This window comes from Macaca mulatta, chromosome 4, assembly GCF_049350105.2.
Source record: "Macaca mulatta isolate MMU2019108-1 chromosome 4, T2T-MMU8v2.0, whole genome shotgun sequence".
NCBI lineage: Eukaryota > Metazoa > Chordata > Mammalia > Primates > Cercopithecidae > Macaca > Macaca mulatta.
This window is the reverse complement of record NC_133409.1, coordinates 132,408,182-132,425,308: the sequence shown is the minus strand read 5'-3', so window position 1 is coordinate 132,425,308 and position 17,127 is coordinate 132,408,182. Positions and strand designations below refer to the sequence as shown.

Sequence of the window (17,127 nt, the reverse complement as noted above, 5' to 3'; positions counted from 1 at the left end):
TAACCACCTGCCTAGTATTTCGTATCATGGATCATTCCTAATTTACTTAGCTTTTTATTTCTGCACCTAGGTGTATTTTTATAGCGTTTGGTTTTCCTTAATAATAAATAATGCTTAAGTAAAAATCTTTTTATAGAGACATATTTTTGCATGTGAGCATTTCAGTATAATACATTCCTTCACGAGAAACTGACAAAAAAAAAGCATGTTTTTTTTTAATTCACTTGGTATCTTTAAATAGGGGTCTTTTTTCAAACTTAGTTCCTACTAATAATGTATAGAAATGGTTGCCTCTTCCACTTCTCTGATGGGTAGATTTTAGCATATAATTAATTTATTCTTAGCTGGACAGAAAGATAATCCTACCTATATTTGAAATACATTTTTGTATTATGAAAGAGATAACTTTTCTGTTTAATGGTATGTGTATTTCTGTATCTATTTAGTGGTTTTTCTCTCCTCTTTTTTTCTAATGTAACATTTTTCATTATTACTGATCTATAGATTCATTTTTTATATTTATGTAAACATACATAAGCCACACAAATCAACTATGTATTGACCTTTTAAACTAAAAGATTTAAAAATTAATCTTAACCTTTCACTTGCTCATTTTTTAAAAAGTTTTCCAGTGAAATTACTGTCTTCAAATAAACACTTTCAAGATTTCATGTCATGATTTTGTTCAAATTTCCTGCCCTAGTATTTTAATACTGTTTTCCAAACGTTATCTTTCTCATATGTAAATATCTTTATCAAAACATACATCTTTTAATTTAATTTTAATTTTGGTGATCTCTATCGAATAATTATTTTCTGAATGAATTTAGGATAAACTCTATAAAAGCTCCTCTTGCTATTTCCATTATGATTGTACGATATTACTAAATAATGCAGTGAAATCAGATATTTCTGCTAAATTGAATGTTTTGTTTAATTAAAGGTAGTTTTATACTATAGATTTCTTGAAAATCCCTTTGTTGTATTAATAAATTACTCCATACTTGTTATGTTATTTGGGTTGGGGAAGAGATTGTTCATTTATTACCATAACACGTGTTCACTGCTGAGTTCACAAAAGGAAGAGTCCAGAGAGTGCCATCAACTATGTCTGAAGCGCAGAGCTCAGGGACTGGAGTTTGAAGAGAATGAATACTAATGCCGGCTAATAGTCATCGAGCACACTTTAAGCACCAGATACCTTTCTAAGGATTTTACATATGAACTCATTCAATCCTTAAAACAAACTTATGAAGTAGGTTCTGTCTCTTACTATAACTTATGAATGAGGACAAAGAAAAATAATCTTTTTCAAAGTCACAGAGCAAGCACATGTTGTGCCCTGAATTCAAACCAGCTGGGTGACATCTCTGCTCATGCTCTTAATCTTTGTATTATACACCTAGACCTTTTTTTTTTTCTTTTTTTTTTTTTTAACTGCTGTGAAAGTACAGACTGCCACTGGATATTGTTTCTGCTTCAAAATTATTTGTTATATTTATTCTATATTCAGTAACGTTTGGAAAGAGGTATAAGACTTTCTGTTTTTAAGAAAGCTGTTGCATAGTAAATAAGAATTCTTTCCACTGTCATCTAAAAATAGCTTTTTAAAATGATTTTCCAAACAATATGTGTGATTCTGAAAGCTTCTGAGATAATAGAAGAATGGTGTACATGAGGTCATCCCCCACCCCCAATCTTCTTCATTACGGGGTACTTTTCACATAGTCAATGTGCTCTGAGATATTTTGGGGGGAAATACTTTTCATATTTAACAAATATAATTTATTGCGAAATAAGCCAGCATATTATTTAAACTTGGGTAATGTAGACAAAGTCAAAGTTTTGTTACTTGCATATTTGATTTTCCTAAGACATAGACTTACCCTTCCTCCTCCTTCCCCAACCCTTGAGAAATATTTGAATATGCTTACTCTTATGCAAAGTGGGAAGATATGTAGTTGGAATGCAAATTTTGAGAAGTATCATGTTAACTTCTAGAGAGAGCATATTGTAGTGTAAGAACACGGTAACACTGCCTATAGTAGAGTGCAGGATTAGTTGGTTATCTAGCATGCAAAATTCAGAACTCAGGGCTCTAATTTGATCACTCTAAAATCTAATGCTACCTTGGTGAGGTAAGAGAAATCATAATACCTGATAATGAAAAAATAAGTAAAGATTTTCTACAGCACATGCATTTAATTTTCTTAGGTAAATTATTATTACTTTGATTTTTGTAATGTATTAAGTATTTCAGCTATAAAGTACCATCCTACTTACAGTGTCACAGGATAAGTTACTGTTCTCCTGATGCTAATATGTCCATGATTATGCTAATGACAATTACTCAAAAGATAGATACAATCAGGTGGGTAGATCTAACGAATGTAGTTTAAATAAAAAGTGAGAAAGGGTCTGAAGGATTTACATGGGAGAAATGCCCATGGATCTAGATGGAAAGACATGGGTCATGTCAAGAGGGCATCATTCTCAAATTGTCCTCTTTTCTTGGAGCCACACAGAATTTTTGTATCTGTGACAAGAACCTCTGTATGATGCAGAATGGGTTTAAGGCATGGTTTTTTTACTTTTGGAAAGTGGGTGATGTCTTTTTTTTCTCCAAACACTTTATTAAAATGAGTAAAGAAATATACAAGTAGGTAGAGCTACTTTTTATTAAAATGAGCAAAGAAATATACAAGTAGGGTATAACTTTGGTATAATGTTAAAATTTGACCAAATATTTCTAGCCTTCCCTTTTCTCATGTCAAGCCCTTCAATATTCCCTAATGCTTCAGTGCATTTTACGTTTGTTGGCCTTAACTGTGCTGTTCCATTGTGTTGAAATAATCATAACCTTTGCAATCCTGTTTACTCAGAAGATGTGTCATTCCACCCTTAAGGCTTTCCTGAATCTCCAAACAAAAGCTATTTATGCTCATCTGGCAATAATAATATGTGACCCGTATGTCTTTTGGGACTTATTTATTTCTCATATTATGCTATTTTTATATTTCTTTTATACTGCCTTTGAAATGAAATGAAACTGTATTCTTTCTGTATATATAAACATGCATCTTGCATGCAATCAGTACTGAATACATATTTTGTTAAATTAATGGCACACGAAGCTTTTTTTATTGTTTCTTGCTTCACAAATGTATATATAAATGTGACAATAAAACAATGAGACATTTAAACTACTTCCAATTAAGTGATATTTACCTTGCAAGATGAGACTGAACTCTGTTTGCTTTGTGGATTCCTTTAATTATTGATTTAAAGTAGAAGTAAAATTTTAAAAGTGAAGAATTATTACTGGATGTTAGTTGTGCAGGGAAGATAATCAGAGTGGCTGAAAATATGGGGAAAGCAGCGGTGGGAGTTCAACCACGTAAGACCTACTTTAGCCCAGGTTACTGTTGAGGGACTCAGTTATACCGTAAGTTGAATTATGCCAACTTAAGAACTATAAATTGCATGATTTAAATTTAAGGCAGGCGTTGGGCTTGGCCTTTTACTCCAGTAATAAGAAAATTGAAAACAGTGTTACTTCAGGATGTATCAGGACAGGAGTTAAGATCTCTAGCATGATTAAAATCAAATAAAATTTAGCAGAAGCTACTGAACTATAGCAAAAGACATGATCCAACAGACATCTCCTCCTCATCGTCACAGCACAGAACTGATGAAAATAACAAAGACCTATTTTATCTCAGTGTCACACAGACAAGTGGCTTTACAGAACATGCGAGGTGTCGAGTGGTTGCATCCAAGAAAACGGACTTCTAAGCTACAGTCGGTGTATTCATCATAGTAGATACAGGGGTTAGCTGAAAGAAAATAGTATGGTTTTACAACACAACCTTTTAAAAATCACATTTGCCGAGGAAAGAGACCATCTTATTAAAGACACAAAGAAATTTTTATTAACAATAGCTAACTCAATTTGATTAGCATAAGCTAACTTATGCTAATCCGAATGCAAAACAGGTGATAAGATCATGTTTGAAAGAAAAAGGTAAAATTTTTGTCTTTGTATAAAACAGGTTTTTTATCACAATTTTTTAAATCCAATATAAACAGATTGGAGAGGAATTATTTTTTAAATTACATTGTCATTTTGAAAGTATTAACTATGCCATTTCAATATAAAATAGTCACACTATTTTGTCTAATTATCTACTGCTGCATTGTTTATTGGTTAAAGGTTTGCTTTGGATTATTAAAAGTGATGTATAGCCAATGGAAAATGGAATTAAAAACCACATATAGGATGGCACCCACCCACCCAGAGGTTATCTCGATTAACATTCTAGTGATTTTTCTCACCTTGCTCTATCCCATGGATGTGCACGCACCTATATTCTGGTACATACAGAGGCAGAAATGCACACAAAATTCTCCAATCACAATGAAGATACCCAACATTTTAAATTTGTGGCAATAGCATCAAAAAGTTTACTAAAATAGTTTTTAACCTGAATTCTCTATCACAAATAACAAATGGATCTATTTGTCTCTCTATAAAGGCAAGAATAACAAGAATTTAATTCCCTCTCTCTTTTAAGATTTTCTGACCTTATCATGCAGTCCTGAATTTGAATCTTGATAATTTGGTGGTCAATTTAAATTTTTCCATTATATTTCTTCTCTTTCAATTATAAAGTTCGATCATTGCATGAAATTTGTAACAATCTTATAAATTTTAAATTTACATTTATGTCTTACTGTTTATTATTTTAGTCAATATCTTTCTACGCTGTATACATTTTCCCTTCCTAAATTATTAAACTGATTCACCTTTCAGGAACTTGGAGAATAACTACAGTAGATTTATCAAGGTGCAACAAGGAAATGAAATGTGGATGTTATATTACTCCTGAGCAATTGTATATTTGATAGTGTATCTCTGCTTCTTTTTCCTATAATCAGCAATTTGCCAAAGTCATTACTCCTTTTTGAAAAAAATCAATTACCTATCATTATCCTACTTTATTCTCTTATGTAGTATTCTGGTGAAATATGATTATCAATGGATTTTTTTCCTTTAGAGGTAACATTTTTTTCTTTGAATCTGTAAAATTATCAATGGATTTTTTTCCTTTAGAGGTAACATATTTTTTCTTTGAATCTATAAAGTGTTGTAATCCATTGTTTTCTTTTATCTGTTGTTATTAATTTATATACTTTCCTAATATTATAAGTAAGAATTATTATTTTTATACATTTCATTCGAATTGCATTAAATGATTTACATCTGCATATCTAGGTCTTACATTTTTAGCACTGTTTGTGCCCAATATATTCAATTCTTAAGTTCATATATTTCTTTAATAGCTCTCACTTCCTCAAACACTTACAGGTAAAGAAAGGGCTTATGATATACATCGTCTATGTAATAGAATCAATCTTCTTGAGTAACATTTCTCTTTCCTACTCTTCTTTTACTTCTATTAAATTATTACACCACTACAGACATTGTTTTTCTCACCTAGATTCTAAAAATCTACTAAATTGCCATCCTTTCTCCCCCTAAGGCATAGAAAATTGGTTGATTTTTATTTTTATTTTTATTTTTATTTTTGATGAGGAGGAAACTCTCTCCAACTACATTTTTTTTTCCAGAAACGGGGTATAAAAAGTGAAGTGGATACAGAGAAAGAGAGAGGAAGACAGACAGAGAAGTAAATAAATTAAGAGCAAAAGAGAAGAGAAATGAGAGAAAGGTAAAAGGAGGAAGAAGAATCCATTTTCTTTCTTACTGTAAAAGCAAATAGAGTAACCTGATTAGGTGAAGAAAAATAAGTGACCTTTCAAGTTGGAGGTCACAGGATATTTTTCTTAGGTTTATTTTTTCCTCCACAGACTTATTACTAATATAATTTATCTTAATCAATATTATTCCTAGGAATTAAGAAATTATGGTTGCAGGTAGGCTTTAAAAAGTGAAATTTGGCTATCTAAGTAAATAAACAGAAATGGCACCCATTTGGCTACAACTTCACCTTAGGTAAGATTTTTCAAGAAATTGAAAAAAAAAGAGGCTGTAAGGAATGTAAGAAATAATATGAGCATCAGCTAACTTTTTAGGTGGTTCACAGGAACAAAAGAAGAATAAGGATCACTCAGTAAAAATTTCATGCTATAATAGGTGGTCAGGCAACCTGAGTAGTCATGGAGTGGCAAGCAATTGGAGAACATCGGTAAACTGAAAGCAACGAGCCTAAATTATGGGCTGCAATAAGAGGGCCCAAGAACTTTTTAGAGAGCAGAGAAAAATCTACACTTACCTCAATATTTTATCTAGGTTGACCTTAAGTATTTTAATCTATAGGGTGGGAACTCGAGTTGTCAGACCTAGACTTTGTAATTTCCTTTGCCATAGGTTAAATCAACAGTCTTCAGTCACTCTGGCAATTGGGGAGGGGTAAGCAGAAATAATTTGTGTATTTTCTTTGGTATGAATGAGATGAAAGCTGTACAAAAGTGCAATGTTTTTCAATGCTTAATTTAAAGGATGTATCATTCCCAGACCAATGGGTTAACTGTAAACAAACATAATGTAGAAAACTTACTGCAAAGTTTGTCTTCACAGTTATTTGGGCAGGCTTCACATGGGACACCCTTCTTATAAGGTTCATGCTTTGTTTCAGGATCATTTCCCCTTGAATAAAAAAAAGTGATTTCATAAAACTCATCTTTGAAAAATGCATATAAAATCTTACTCACAGTGTACAGCCAACTTTAAAAACAAATTGTGCAAATATTCTTGTAAAGAAGAGTGATAATTTTTAAAATGGGTATAAGATTTCCAGTCTTATAGCTATAATTTTTTTTTTTTTTTTGCACATAGAACCAATAAATGTGAGTGACATGAAAATATTTTTCAGGCAATGTGCACATCTCGTTGGACAGTCAAGTCCTAACAGTACTTGGGAACTTTGGGTACCCTCGAGTACAAACAAGAGCACTCATAAGCAAGAGGGCTTTAGAGCCAATTACAACAGAACACTATTCTTCATTAATACCTATGAGGACTTGGTAAACCATCATTTAAAAGGGCATGATTCTTACCAATGTTAAGAAGAAAGTCTCAAGTGAGGCAAGTTAGAGAGGTTCTAACTCCATCTTGCACTATGTTATAAGAAATTTTTTACATGTTAATGTCTTTTGTTGAAACAGATGGTATATATAAAAGATGAAAGTACATCAGCATGGATAAAACTAAAGCGTTGGGGTGTGGGAAAGAAAGTAGATAAGAAGTTCTAGTTCTGGACTAACTTGAAACTTTTGAAAAGACAGGCAGGGCTCAATGACTTATCTCTGTAATCCCAGCACTTTGGGAGGGCAAGGTGGAAGGATTACTTGAGCCCAAAAGTTTGAGATAAGCCGGGGCAAAAAAAAAAAAAAAAAAAAGCAGCTTCATATTTACCACCAAAAAAAAAAAAAAAAAATTAGTCAGGCCTGGTGGCGCATGCCTGCAGTTTCAGGTACTTGGAAGACTGAGGTGGGAGGATAGCTGGAGCCCAGAAGGTCAATGCTGCACTGAGCTATGTTGACACCTCTGTACTCCAACCTGGGTGACAGAACAAGGCCCTGTCTCAAAAGGAAAAACAAAAAAGAAAAGACAATTCTTACCTGTGTATGTCTAAAAACATACATAGTGTCTAAAAACATAGATAATATCTGTTTCTAAAGTAATACAACTTAAAAAAGTAAATGTTCTGGTTTTAAAAAACCTTTTTTAATCTGGTATTCGTTTATCTGAGCTGCTAAAATTTCACTTTGAAAAGAAGATTATTACTAAATTCAGTAAGAGATTTAGTCAGAGACTTGGACTAATCTTCAACCAAGAAAATTCCCCTATCATAGCTCTCCATGTTTTATACTTTTCTTTTTCGGAGCAGTTGAAGTTCACTGCAGACCACCAACCCTTGAAAATACGTATTGCAAACCATGTGTTGTAGGAGCAAAGAGATTTTATTGTCTTCAGCACAATTTATATATAACTCAGATAGAGTTATTATATGATGATATTACACTCTGAATCAATAGTGATAGTGGAGGCATCACTGCAAATGTGAAGTACGGCAGTGTATTTTCAAATCAGTCATGTTCAGTGATTCATATTGAACATCTAGTATTGTGCTACATACATGGGAGACAGTGGTTGAGCACAATGCATTGAGCTAACATTATGGAGGAAAGACTTATGTGTTAATCTAAGAAATACATGTAGCTGAAGGAAATGCATAATGGCGACACTGACTTTTATCAGCAGAAGTGATATTGAACTGGCATTTGTAGTCAAATATCAGGCAGTTCTATTCAACTCTGAACAATCTTCTCTTTTCTGATAACCATCACTGGAGCCACACAGATGGGCCCTGCAGTCATCTTTGTCTTACTTGATCTTGTGTCATAATCACAGTTGATAGGAGAAGAAGGTGCAGCAGACCCTTACTGAAACAATCGGATTAAGTTTTCTAGGAATTGCGACTAGTATCTGTGATAGAATCTATAACATGTGAATTTCATTTTTAAAGAGAAGACATACATCAACTTTTTGACTAGATAGCTAAGTACAGAGAAAGATACTTGGCTCTTTCCATTTGTTTCCTTGTTAAGACACCACTGCATGCCTGTCCTTTTGGTCTAACAATACTCTTGTTTTTTAGAAAAACAATGCCCTCATTTCTTTGCTTAACCAAATTTGTTTCTCTTATATAATAATTACCTGAAGAATCAATGACACATAGGAAGACTGCTGGTAAATTGCTCTGAAAATATATTGGAGTTTTTTTTAAAATAAGAGAAAATACAGTCAAAGGAATAAAATAATATGTAACTAAATATGTGTTTTCACATAAATAGGAAGTAGCCAAGACTCAAACTACAGATTGTATAACCATTCATCTTTGAAGGACACCTCGGTTATTTCTAGCTCTTGTCTATTATGAATACAGTTGCTATAAACATTTGTGCACACACAAAAAACAAAGTTCGAAAAACTAGATTAGGTTACTTTAAGGGGTTATATATTTTAAAAACTAATAATACATACTCATGACAATAGTGACAAACGTAGAAATATCGAGGTGATCCTCTGTGGCGGCATGGTGCAATGGCACAGCCAATCAGGTAAGATGTGGCCCAAACAATCTGCAATGATAAAGAGTTGTTTTACTGCAGATTAGATATTTTACTAAATGACTATAATATCAATATAGTCATCCATGATTAAAAGTTAACATGTTGCTTTTAGGTTTACTTTGGGTATGGCTTAACAAGAAGTCATAGAAACAAAAGGACTCCTACATGTCTAGATACCATACATGCATGTACACACACATACCTGCACACAATGCAAACCAGGTGGAGAAAATCAACTGACAGGGGAGGGTGACTTGATGGTTGGCATTGTCTCTATTTATTGTCAGTTTTTCTTTCTGAAAATAAGTGGGGCTTCTAGATGTAATTTCTAATTTTAAAGAATCCCAATGTTCATTTTCTCTGAGATAGGAGAGATGGGTAGAGAGAAGGTAAAGGTACAAAAGGTAGTGTTGATCATTTTGTTATGAACAGGCTGATGTTCAAAGGAGACTTGAGTGTTGCCTTTCTGGACATGGGCTGTACATGGCTGTGCATAGGACTAATTTCTCTGATCGTATCCAGTGTACTCACGGCTGTTCAAAACTCTGTGTCGACTCTCCATGACTCATTCTTATTGGAACGAAACATGAGAGGCTGTCTTCAATGCTGGCTCATTCTCCCCTTCTCATCAAACTTATGTGGACGAGATAACTTATCAGTTTACATAATGAAGGCTGCTTGGTGATTATATAAAAATCAAAGCTTGGAAGAAACTTTTCTTATCGGTCAGTGAACAGGCATACTGTAGAGTACTGAGTTTGTTTTTGAGGAATAGTGAGCCAGGTTTAAATTCCATCATTTACTTCTTGGGTAGGTTGTACTTAAAAGTTTGTTTTATGCCTCTGAGTTTCATTTTCTCAGCTGTAAAATGGGATACAACAATGTTGTCCTCTACACCATCAGTGAAAGGTAGGATTAAACATTCAAATATTTAATAATATTTAAGTGGTTCGAAAGGAGATGTTTTCAGTAAGTGCGATTGTTCCCACTTGCCACTGCCCCACATGAGCCTGGGTAGCTTTCTTACAGTCCTAGAGACTTTCCTCACATTTCTGTTCATGTTCTTGATTACAGAACATGTCTGCTATGACTCTTTTAGATAAAATATTGTTTTCTCTTTACGAAGAGAGTCATGCATGAGTGCCAATCTCTCCACACCATATGGCTTTTAATTTTCTGCTGCTAACCTAGGCTTTTACTAAAACTATTGCTCTACCTGGGCATAAAAATTTTTATAATGTAGATTCTTTGTTTGCAGGTTCTTGCTAACATTTTCTACCAATGAGTATTTTCCATAAGACACCCTGTTGAATTCAGACTCTAATGGAGCACATAACCTGAAACATGATTTTAATAAAAATGCAGCTGAACATCTATTTTGCTATGTTCCCTCTGTGTGTTAATTGGTAATAAGATTATTGAACTTAATTTATTCATTTATTCCTTTAATTCATAGCAAAGAAAAATTGAAAATGAAACTTTTTTCATTAGGTCTTCAGACACAAATGACTTTAGGAAAAGAGCTTTTATTTTACAAAATTTTTCATGAACATACTAATGTATTTATACAAGGTTACAGAAAATGTCGGAAAATGTCTGGAAAAGACTTGTGGTATATTCCCCCACTGGGCCTGCTGTCATGGGCTTACTCACCTTCACATTAACATTCTTGTTGTTCAGTTGATTCTGCTTGGAACCCTATATTCTGCTCCTTGCCCTTCCCTGCCCTCAGCTGCTTCTGATTTTTAGAACATTAGGTGAAATGAAGTTCCCATCTCTCCAGTGCATATGAAAGATTAAGAGCTGTGTAAAGACCACTGGACTAGGATTCAGATCTGGGTTCTAGTCCTCACTCCTCCATTTGCTAGCCATGAAAAAAATCCATAACTGGTGGAATGTAAAATGTTTCTATATTCTACTGTATTAAATTTTAAGCAAATGAAAGCAAATTTCTTTGATTTCATTGTCTTCATTCCTTGGCAACAGGAAATGAGAGAAATCATTTTGATAAAACGTGTTCTATTTTGAAAGTGACAATGATTCACTTTGAAGGAGACAAATCAAGATTATCTGAAGGTGATGGAATTCAGTTAATATACCACAACGATGAGATAATGCTTTTGTGATAAAATTAGTGTGCTAGTTGACTTATATAGGAAATAGAAGGTTTGAATCAAGGCCACAAATTTGTTAGATTTTTAGCTTTCTAGATGTTCATTGTATTTTTATCCTCTAATCCTTTGATAAGGTAAATTATATGATTAAGTAGTTTAATGTTAAGATACTCCCAGATTCCTGCCACATACCCTTTGTGTCTAAGTGTATCAATCTTAAAAGAAAATGCTATTTACTAGTGTTTTATTTAGGATTTCTGCATTAATTTCTGTGATTATGCTTCTTTTTAAATATGCTGTATCTTCATTGACTTTTAACATCAAATTTAAGTAGGCTTTATTTCAAGTGGATTTTATTTTATGAAACTTACCAATGGGCACATGTGAGAATATAGTGAAAGGAAGCAATCTTTAAGCCAGAAGGAGAATCCTCTCAAGAAACTAACCATGCTGGCACTCTGATCTTGGACTTTCAGGCTTTGTGAATTCAAGAAAATAAATTTCTGTTGTTTAAGTCATTCAGCAATGTGATGTTTTGTTATGGTAGGCTGAGAACACTAAAACAGATTTTGGTATCAAGAACTGAGATGCTGGTTCAACAAATACCTAAAAATGTGGAAGCAGCCTTGGAATTGGGTAATGGGTAGAGACTGGAAGTTTTAAGTGCATGCTATAAAAAGTGTAGATTCCTTGGAAGGGACTGGTGATAGAAATAAGAGCATTAAAGTATATTTTGTTGTGGTCTCAGATATAAATAAGGGACATGTTCTTGGAAATTGGAAGAAAGGTAATCTTTATTATAAAGTAGCAAACAAAATGGCTGCTGCCTTGTCTTCCAGTGTTTGTGGAAGGCAAAAGTTGTGAACAACAAACATGGAAATTTAGCTGAGGAGATTTCAGAGCAAAGGGTTGAAGGAGTGGTTTGGTTTCTCCTCACCACTTACAGTAAACTACAAGAGGAGAGAAAGAAATTGAAGAAATATTTATGCAAGGACAAACCAGAACTTGAAGATTTACACGATCATTAGCCCATCTATATTACAGAAAATGAGAAAGTATTTTCCAAAGAGAACCCTAATGTCACTGAACAACCATTAGATAAAGATACCATGGATATGATTTATGGATTCAATCATACATCTCAGCAGAAATAGACGTGTGATTATACAGTGGAGGTACTGCCAGTTTGAACTAAAGTGGACAGAGAAAACAGACCCAAGTGATGGAAGGCTGTCAGACTTCTTAGACTCTTCAGAAAGACATGATGGAGATATTTCATTGTAAACATGCATTATCCTTCAAGAAAAGGGAAGAATGACTCCCCAAATGTTTCAGAGATCATGATGGCTGCCATTCCCATTACAGGTCCATGGTGCAAGGCTGCTTCCTGCATAGCTTCAAAGAGTATTGTCCCTTCAGGTGATCTCTGAAAGCAGCCATGTTAGCAGGGCCTCTTCAGAGAGTCATTTGATGAGGCTGCCTCACTGAGCTAAAGGGAAAAGGCTGCCCACAGAGCCATGGGTGATGCTGCCTCCAAGTTGGCCAAGAGTGCGGAGCATCAAACCAAAGAGAATTATTCTCAAGCCTTACTATCACATGAAATTTCTTTTGCAAGGTTTTGGATTTGCCTAGGACCCATTACTGCTTCCTTTTCTATTTCTTTTTTGAAATGAGAATATCTATCTTATGCCTGTGTGTCTATTGTACTATGGAAGCATATAACTTTTCTTGTTTCATGGGTTCACTGCTGGCGAGAAATGTTACCTCTGGATGAATCACACCTTGAATCTCATGCATTTAGATAATATTCAGATAATATTTAGATGAGACTTTGGGCCTTAGATTTTAGAGTTGATGCTGGAATAAATTAAAAATTTGAGGGCTCTTGGGATAGAATGAATCTATTTTGCATGTGAGGAGAAAATAAATTTGTTGGGGAGGGGCAATGGTACAATGTTATGAGCTGAGTTGGTCCCCCAAAATTCATATTCTGTACCCCTAACTTCCATCCAGTGTAGCTGTATTTGAAAATAGAGATTCTAAGGAAATAATTAAGATTAAATAAAGTCATATGACTTGGGCCCTGTTCCAGTAGGATGTGTCCTTATACGAACAGATGCTAGACAGCTTGCTCTTATGGTCTCTCTTGTCTCTGTCTCTATCCTTGATTCTCTCTGGCTCCACTTTTGCACTGGGAAAAAGCCGTGTTAGGACATTATGACAAGGTGTCAGGCAGAAAGCTTTCACTAGAAACTGACTATGCTCTATTAAGATCATAGACTTCTAGGATCCAGAATGTGGGAAAATAAATTTCTGTTGTTTAATCCACCTAGCTGTGGTATTTTGTTATGGCATCCTAAGCAGACTGATAGAGCAAAGATGTGAAGAAATTGCAAATTTTGTAAATTGCTGGTGGGAATATAAAATGGTGCAGCTGCAACAGAAAATATAATAGTACTCCAGTTTTTCAAATAATAAACATAATATTCACATATGATCCAGTAATTCCTCTCCTTGGCATATGCCCAAAACAATTGAAAGCAAGCACTCAAACAGATATTTTCACACCAACGTTTAAAGTAGTACTATTCACAATAGCCAAAAAAATGGAAACAACTCAAATGCCCATCAGAACAGACAAGCAAAAGGTGATATACACATACAGTGAAATACTATTTAGCCTTTAAAAAAAGAATACAATTCTGACACACGCTACAACATGGATGAGCATAGATTTAATATATTATGCTAAGTGAAATAAAGCAGACACAAAAGGACAAATATCATATAATTCCAAAGTTATGAGGTACTTTGAGTAGTGAAATTGTTCACAGAGACAGAAAGTAGAGTGGTGGTTGCCAGAGGTTTGGGGGAGGAATGGAAGGTACTGTTTAATGAGTACAGAGTTTCGGTTTGGGAAAATGACAAGATTCTGATGATGGGGTTGCACAACCATCTGAGTGGACTTATTGCCACTGAACATTCATGCCACATTAATGCTGAACATGAAACCGTTTAAAATGGTTAAAATGATAATTTTTAAAATGTATTTTTTACCACAATAAAACTAAAGTTAGAAATCAGGGGTTTCCCTGTATTTTAAGATACCATTATTTTCACTTTTACAAATACTACCAATATCAAATTAGATTGACATCTCATGATTTTGTGAGTTTCTGGAAAATCTAGTGAGTAAAGAAGGAAACTGAGAAGTTAGGCATCTTCTCTAAGCCATATTTTGAACAGAACAATTCCTTCTATTCCAAATTATAAGAGGAACTCAGTAAATTCAGTAAAGATTGCCATAAGAAGGTAGAATTATTTTCGGTTGTTTCTCACCTACGTTTCCACACACATGCTTATCTCTTAAACAATGTGCATGTTTGCCAGCACACAGGTTACCTGAGTGTACCGGTCAGTACTTATGTCATCATCCGTTGATGGCCATAGTCCATATCTGAAATATTTAGACTCACTGTACCAGACTCCAATTACACTGGACCATGGTACAGGATAAGATGTCATATTCCTATTTTCTCCGCAAAAGGTATCTGAAATGAGAAAACGGCCTGGGTCATACTCTGAACAAATGGGAAATAGTATACAAGGAGACTTTCCTCATTTTTATTTTGTGAATGGTTCACTAATCATCTTGACAACATCTTCTGAGAGGAAGTAAAATCTGTTGTATCCCTGCTGAAAGCCTTCTTTCTCATTGATGAATGAGCATGTGGTACTCAAGTTTAGTGAAAAGTTGATAGTAGGTGATGAACACATTTTGAAATCAAATCAATCAACATTTCAGTCTCTGCTGCTTCCAGGCTGCTTTAGATAGGTGAAACCAAATCAGAGAAACCTAAGAGTTTTAACAGGGTCTATGGCTTAAAAGAAGCTACACACAGGTGTTCACAATACAAAGATGTTGAATAATCATTTGTATATTTAGCCATTCATGTATGTTGTGGGCTTTTGGTTGAACATGGTATTCAGGAGTATCTGCCTTTTCTTAAGGCAGTCAGGAACCACTTTGCTATTTCACTGCTCAAAAGCATTGGACTAAGATTCCAAATATTCTGTAGATATAAATGTGAGTTAGCATTTTTAAAACATCTTAATTTTAAAAAGATTCTCATGTTAAAATATAATGTGTATTCCTGAGTGAAGGTGATATAGTTTGGATGTCCCCTCCAAATCTCATGTTGAGATGTAATCCCAGTGTTGAAGGTGGGGCCTGGCTGGAGATGTTTACCTCATGGTAGCGGATTCCTGAAATAACTCAGTGCTGTCTTCATAATGGCGAGTGGGTTCTCAAGAGATCTGGTTGTTTAAAAGTGCGTGGCACCCCCCAACTCTCTCTCTCTCGCTCCCTCTCTCACCATGTAAGACACTTGCTCGCCCTTCACCTTCTGCCATGATTGTAAGCTTCCTAAGGTCTCACCAAAAGCCAGGTAGATGTGGGTGCCATGCTTCCTGTACAGCCCACAGAGTTATGAGCTAATTAAATCTCTTTTTAATAAATTACCCAGGCTCAGGTATTTCTTTATAGCAACACAAAAATAGTGTAACACAGAAGTAATAATTTTTTTTAAATTTATTTCCTGGAAACTAGCAGTAAGTTACCTAATCTATATGCTTTAAGATGGGCTCGGGAGGGCGGAGCAAGATGGCCGAAGAGGAACAGCTCCAGTCTTCAGCTCCCAGTGTGAGCGACACAGAAGATGGGTGATTTCTGCATTTTCAACTGAGGTACCAGGTTCATCTCACTGGGGAGTGCCAGACAATCAGTGCTGGTCAGTTGGAGCAGACCGACCAGCCAGAGCTGAAGCAGGGCAAGGCATCACCTCACCTGGGAAGTGCAAAGGGGAAGGAAATCCCTTTTCCTAGCCAAGGGAAACTGAGACACATAATACGTGGAAAATAGGGTAACTCCCACCCTAATACTGCGCTTTACCAAGGGTCTTAGCAAACGGCACACCAGGAGATTTTATCCCACACCTGGCCGGGAGGGTCCCATGCCCAGGGAGCCTCCTTCATTGCTAGCACAGCAGTCTGAGATCTAACTGCATGGAAGCAGTGAGACTGGGGGAGGGGTGCCCGCCATTGCTGAGGCTTAAGTAGGTAAATGAAGCTGAAGCCGCTGGGAAGCTCGAACTGGGTGGAGCCCACAGCAGCTCAAGGAGGCCTGCCTGTCTCTGTAGACTCCACCTCTGGGGACAGGGCACAGCTGAAAAAAAGAAGCAGAAACCTGTGCAGATGTAAATGATCCTGTCTGACAGCTTTGAAGAGAGCAGTGGATCTCACAACACGGTGGTTGAGATCTGAGAAAGGACAGACTGCCTGCTCAAGTGGGTCCCTGACCCCTGAGTAGCCTAATTGGGAGACATCCCCCACGAGGTGCAGACCGACACCCCACACCTCGCACGACGGGGTACACCCCTGAGATGAAGCTTCCAGGGCAAGAATCAGACAGGAACACTCGCTGTTCAGCAACATTCTATCTTCTGCAGCCTCCGCTGCTGACACCTAGGCAAACAGGGTCTGGAGTGGACCTCAAGCAATCTCCAACAGACCTACAGCTGAGGGTCCTGACTGTTAGGAGGAAAACTAACAAACAGAAAGGACACCCACACCAAAACCCCATCAGCACGTCACCAACATCAAAGACCAAAGGCAGATAAAACCACAAATATGGGGAAAAAGCAGGGCAGAAAAGCTGGAAATTCAAAAAATAAGAGCGCATCTTCCCCTCCAAAGGAATGCAGTTCATCACCAGCAACGGATCAAAGCTGGGTGGAGAATGACTTTGTCAAGTTGAGAGAAGAAGGCTTCAGTCGACAAACTTCTCAGAGCTAAA

At 35.6% G+C, this 17,127-nt stretch overlaps 1 protein-coding gene across 1 annotated transcript in view; it reads right to left on the bottom strand.

Moving 5' to 3' along the window:
- Positions 1 to 3,252: 3,252 nt before the first annotated feature.
- The window catches only part of CRISP1 (cysteine rich secretory protein 1), a 39,572-nt gene continuing 25,697 nt past the window's right edge, over positions 3,253 to 17,127 (bottom strand). The window contains 5 exon segments of the mRNA NM_001032811.1: positions 3,253 to 3,708; positions 3,710 to 3,836; positions 6,582 to 6,670; positions 9,071 to 9,168; positions 14,676 to 14,824. Coding sequence (NP_001027983.1) covers positions 3,710 to 3,836; positions 6,582 to 6,670; positions 9,071 to 9,168; positions 14,676 to 14,824 — 463 coding nt within the window. The 3' untranslated portion in view covers positions 3,253 to 3,708.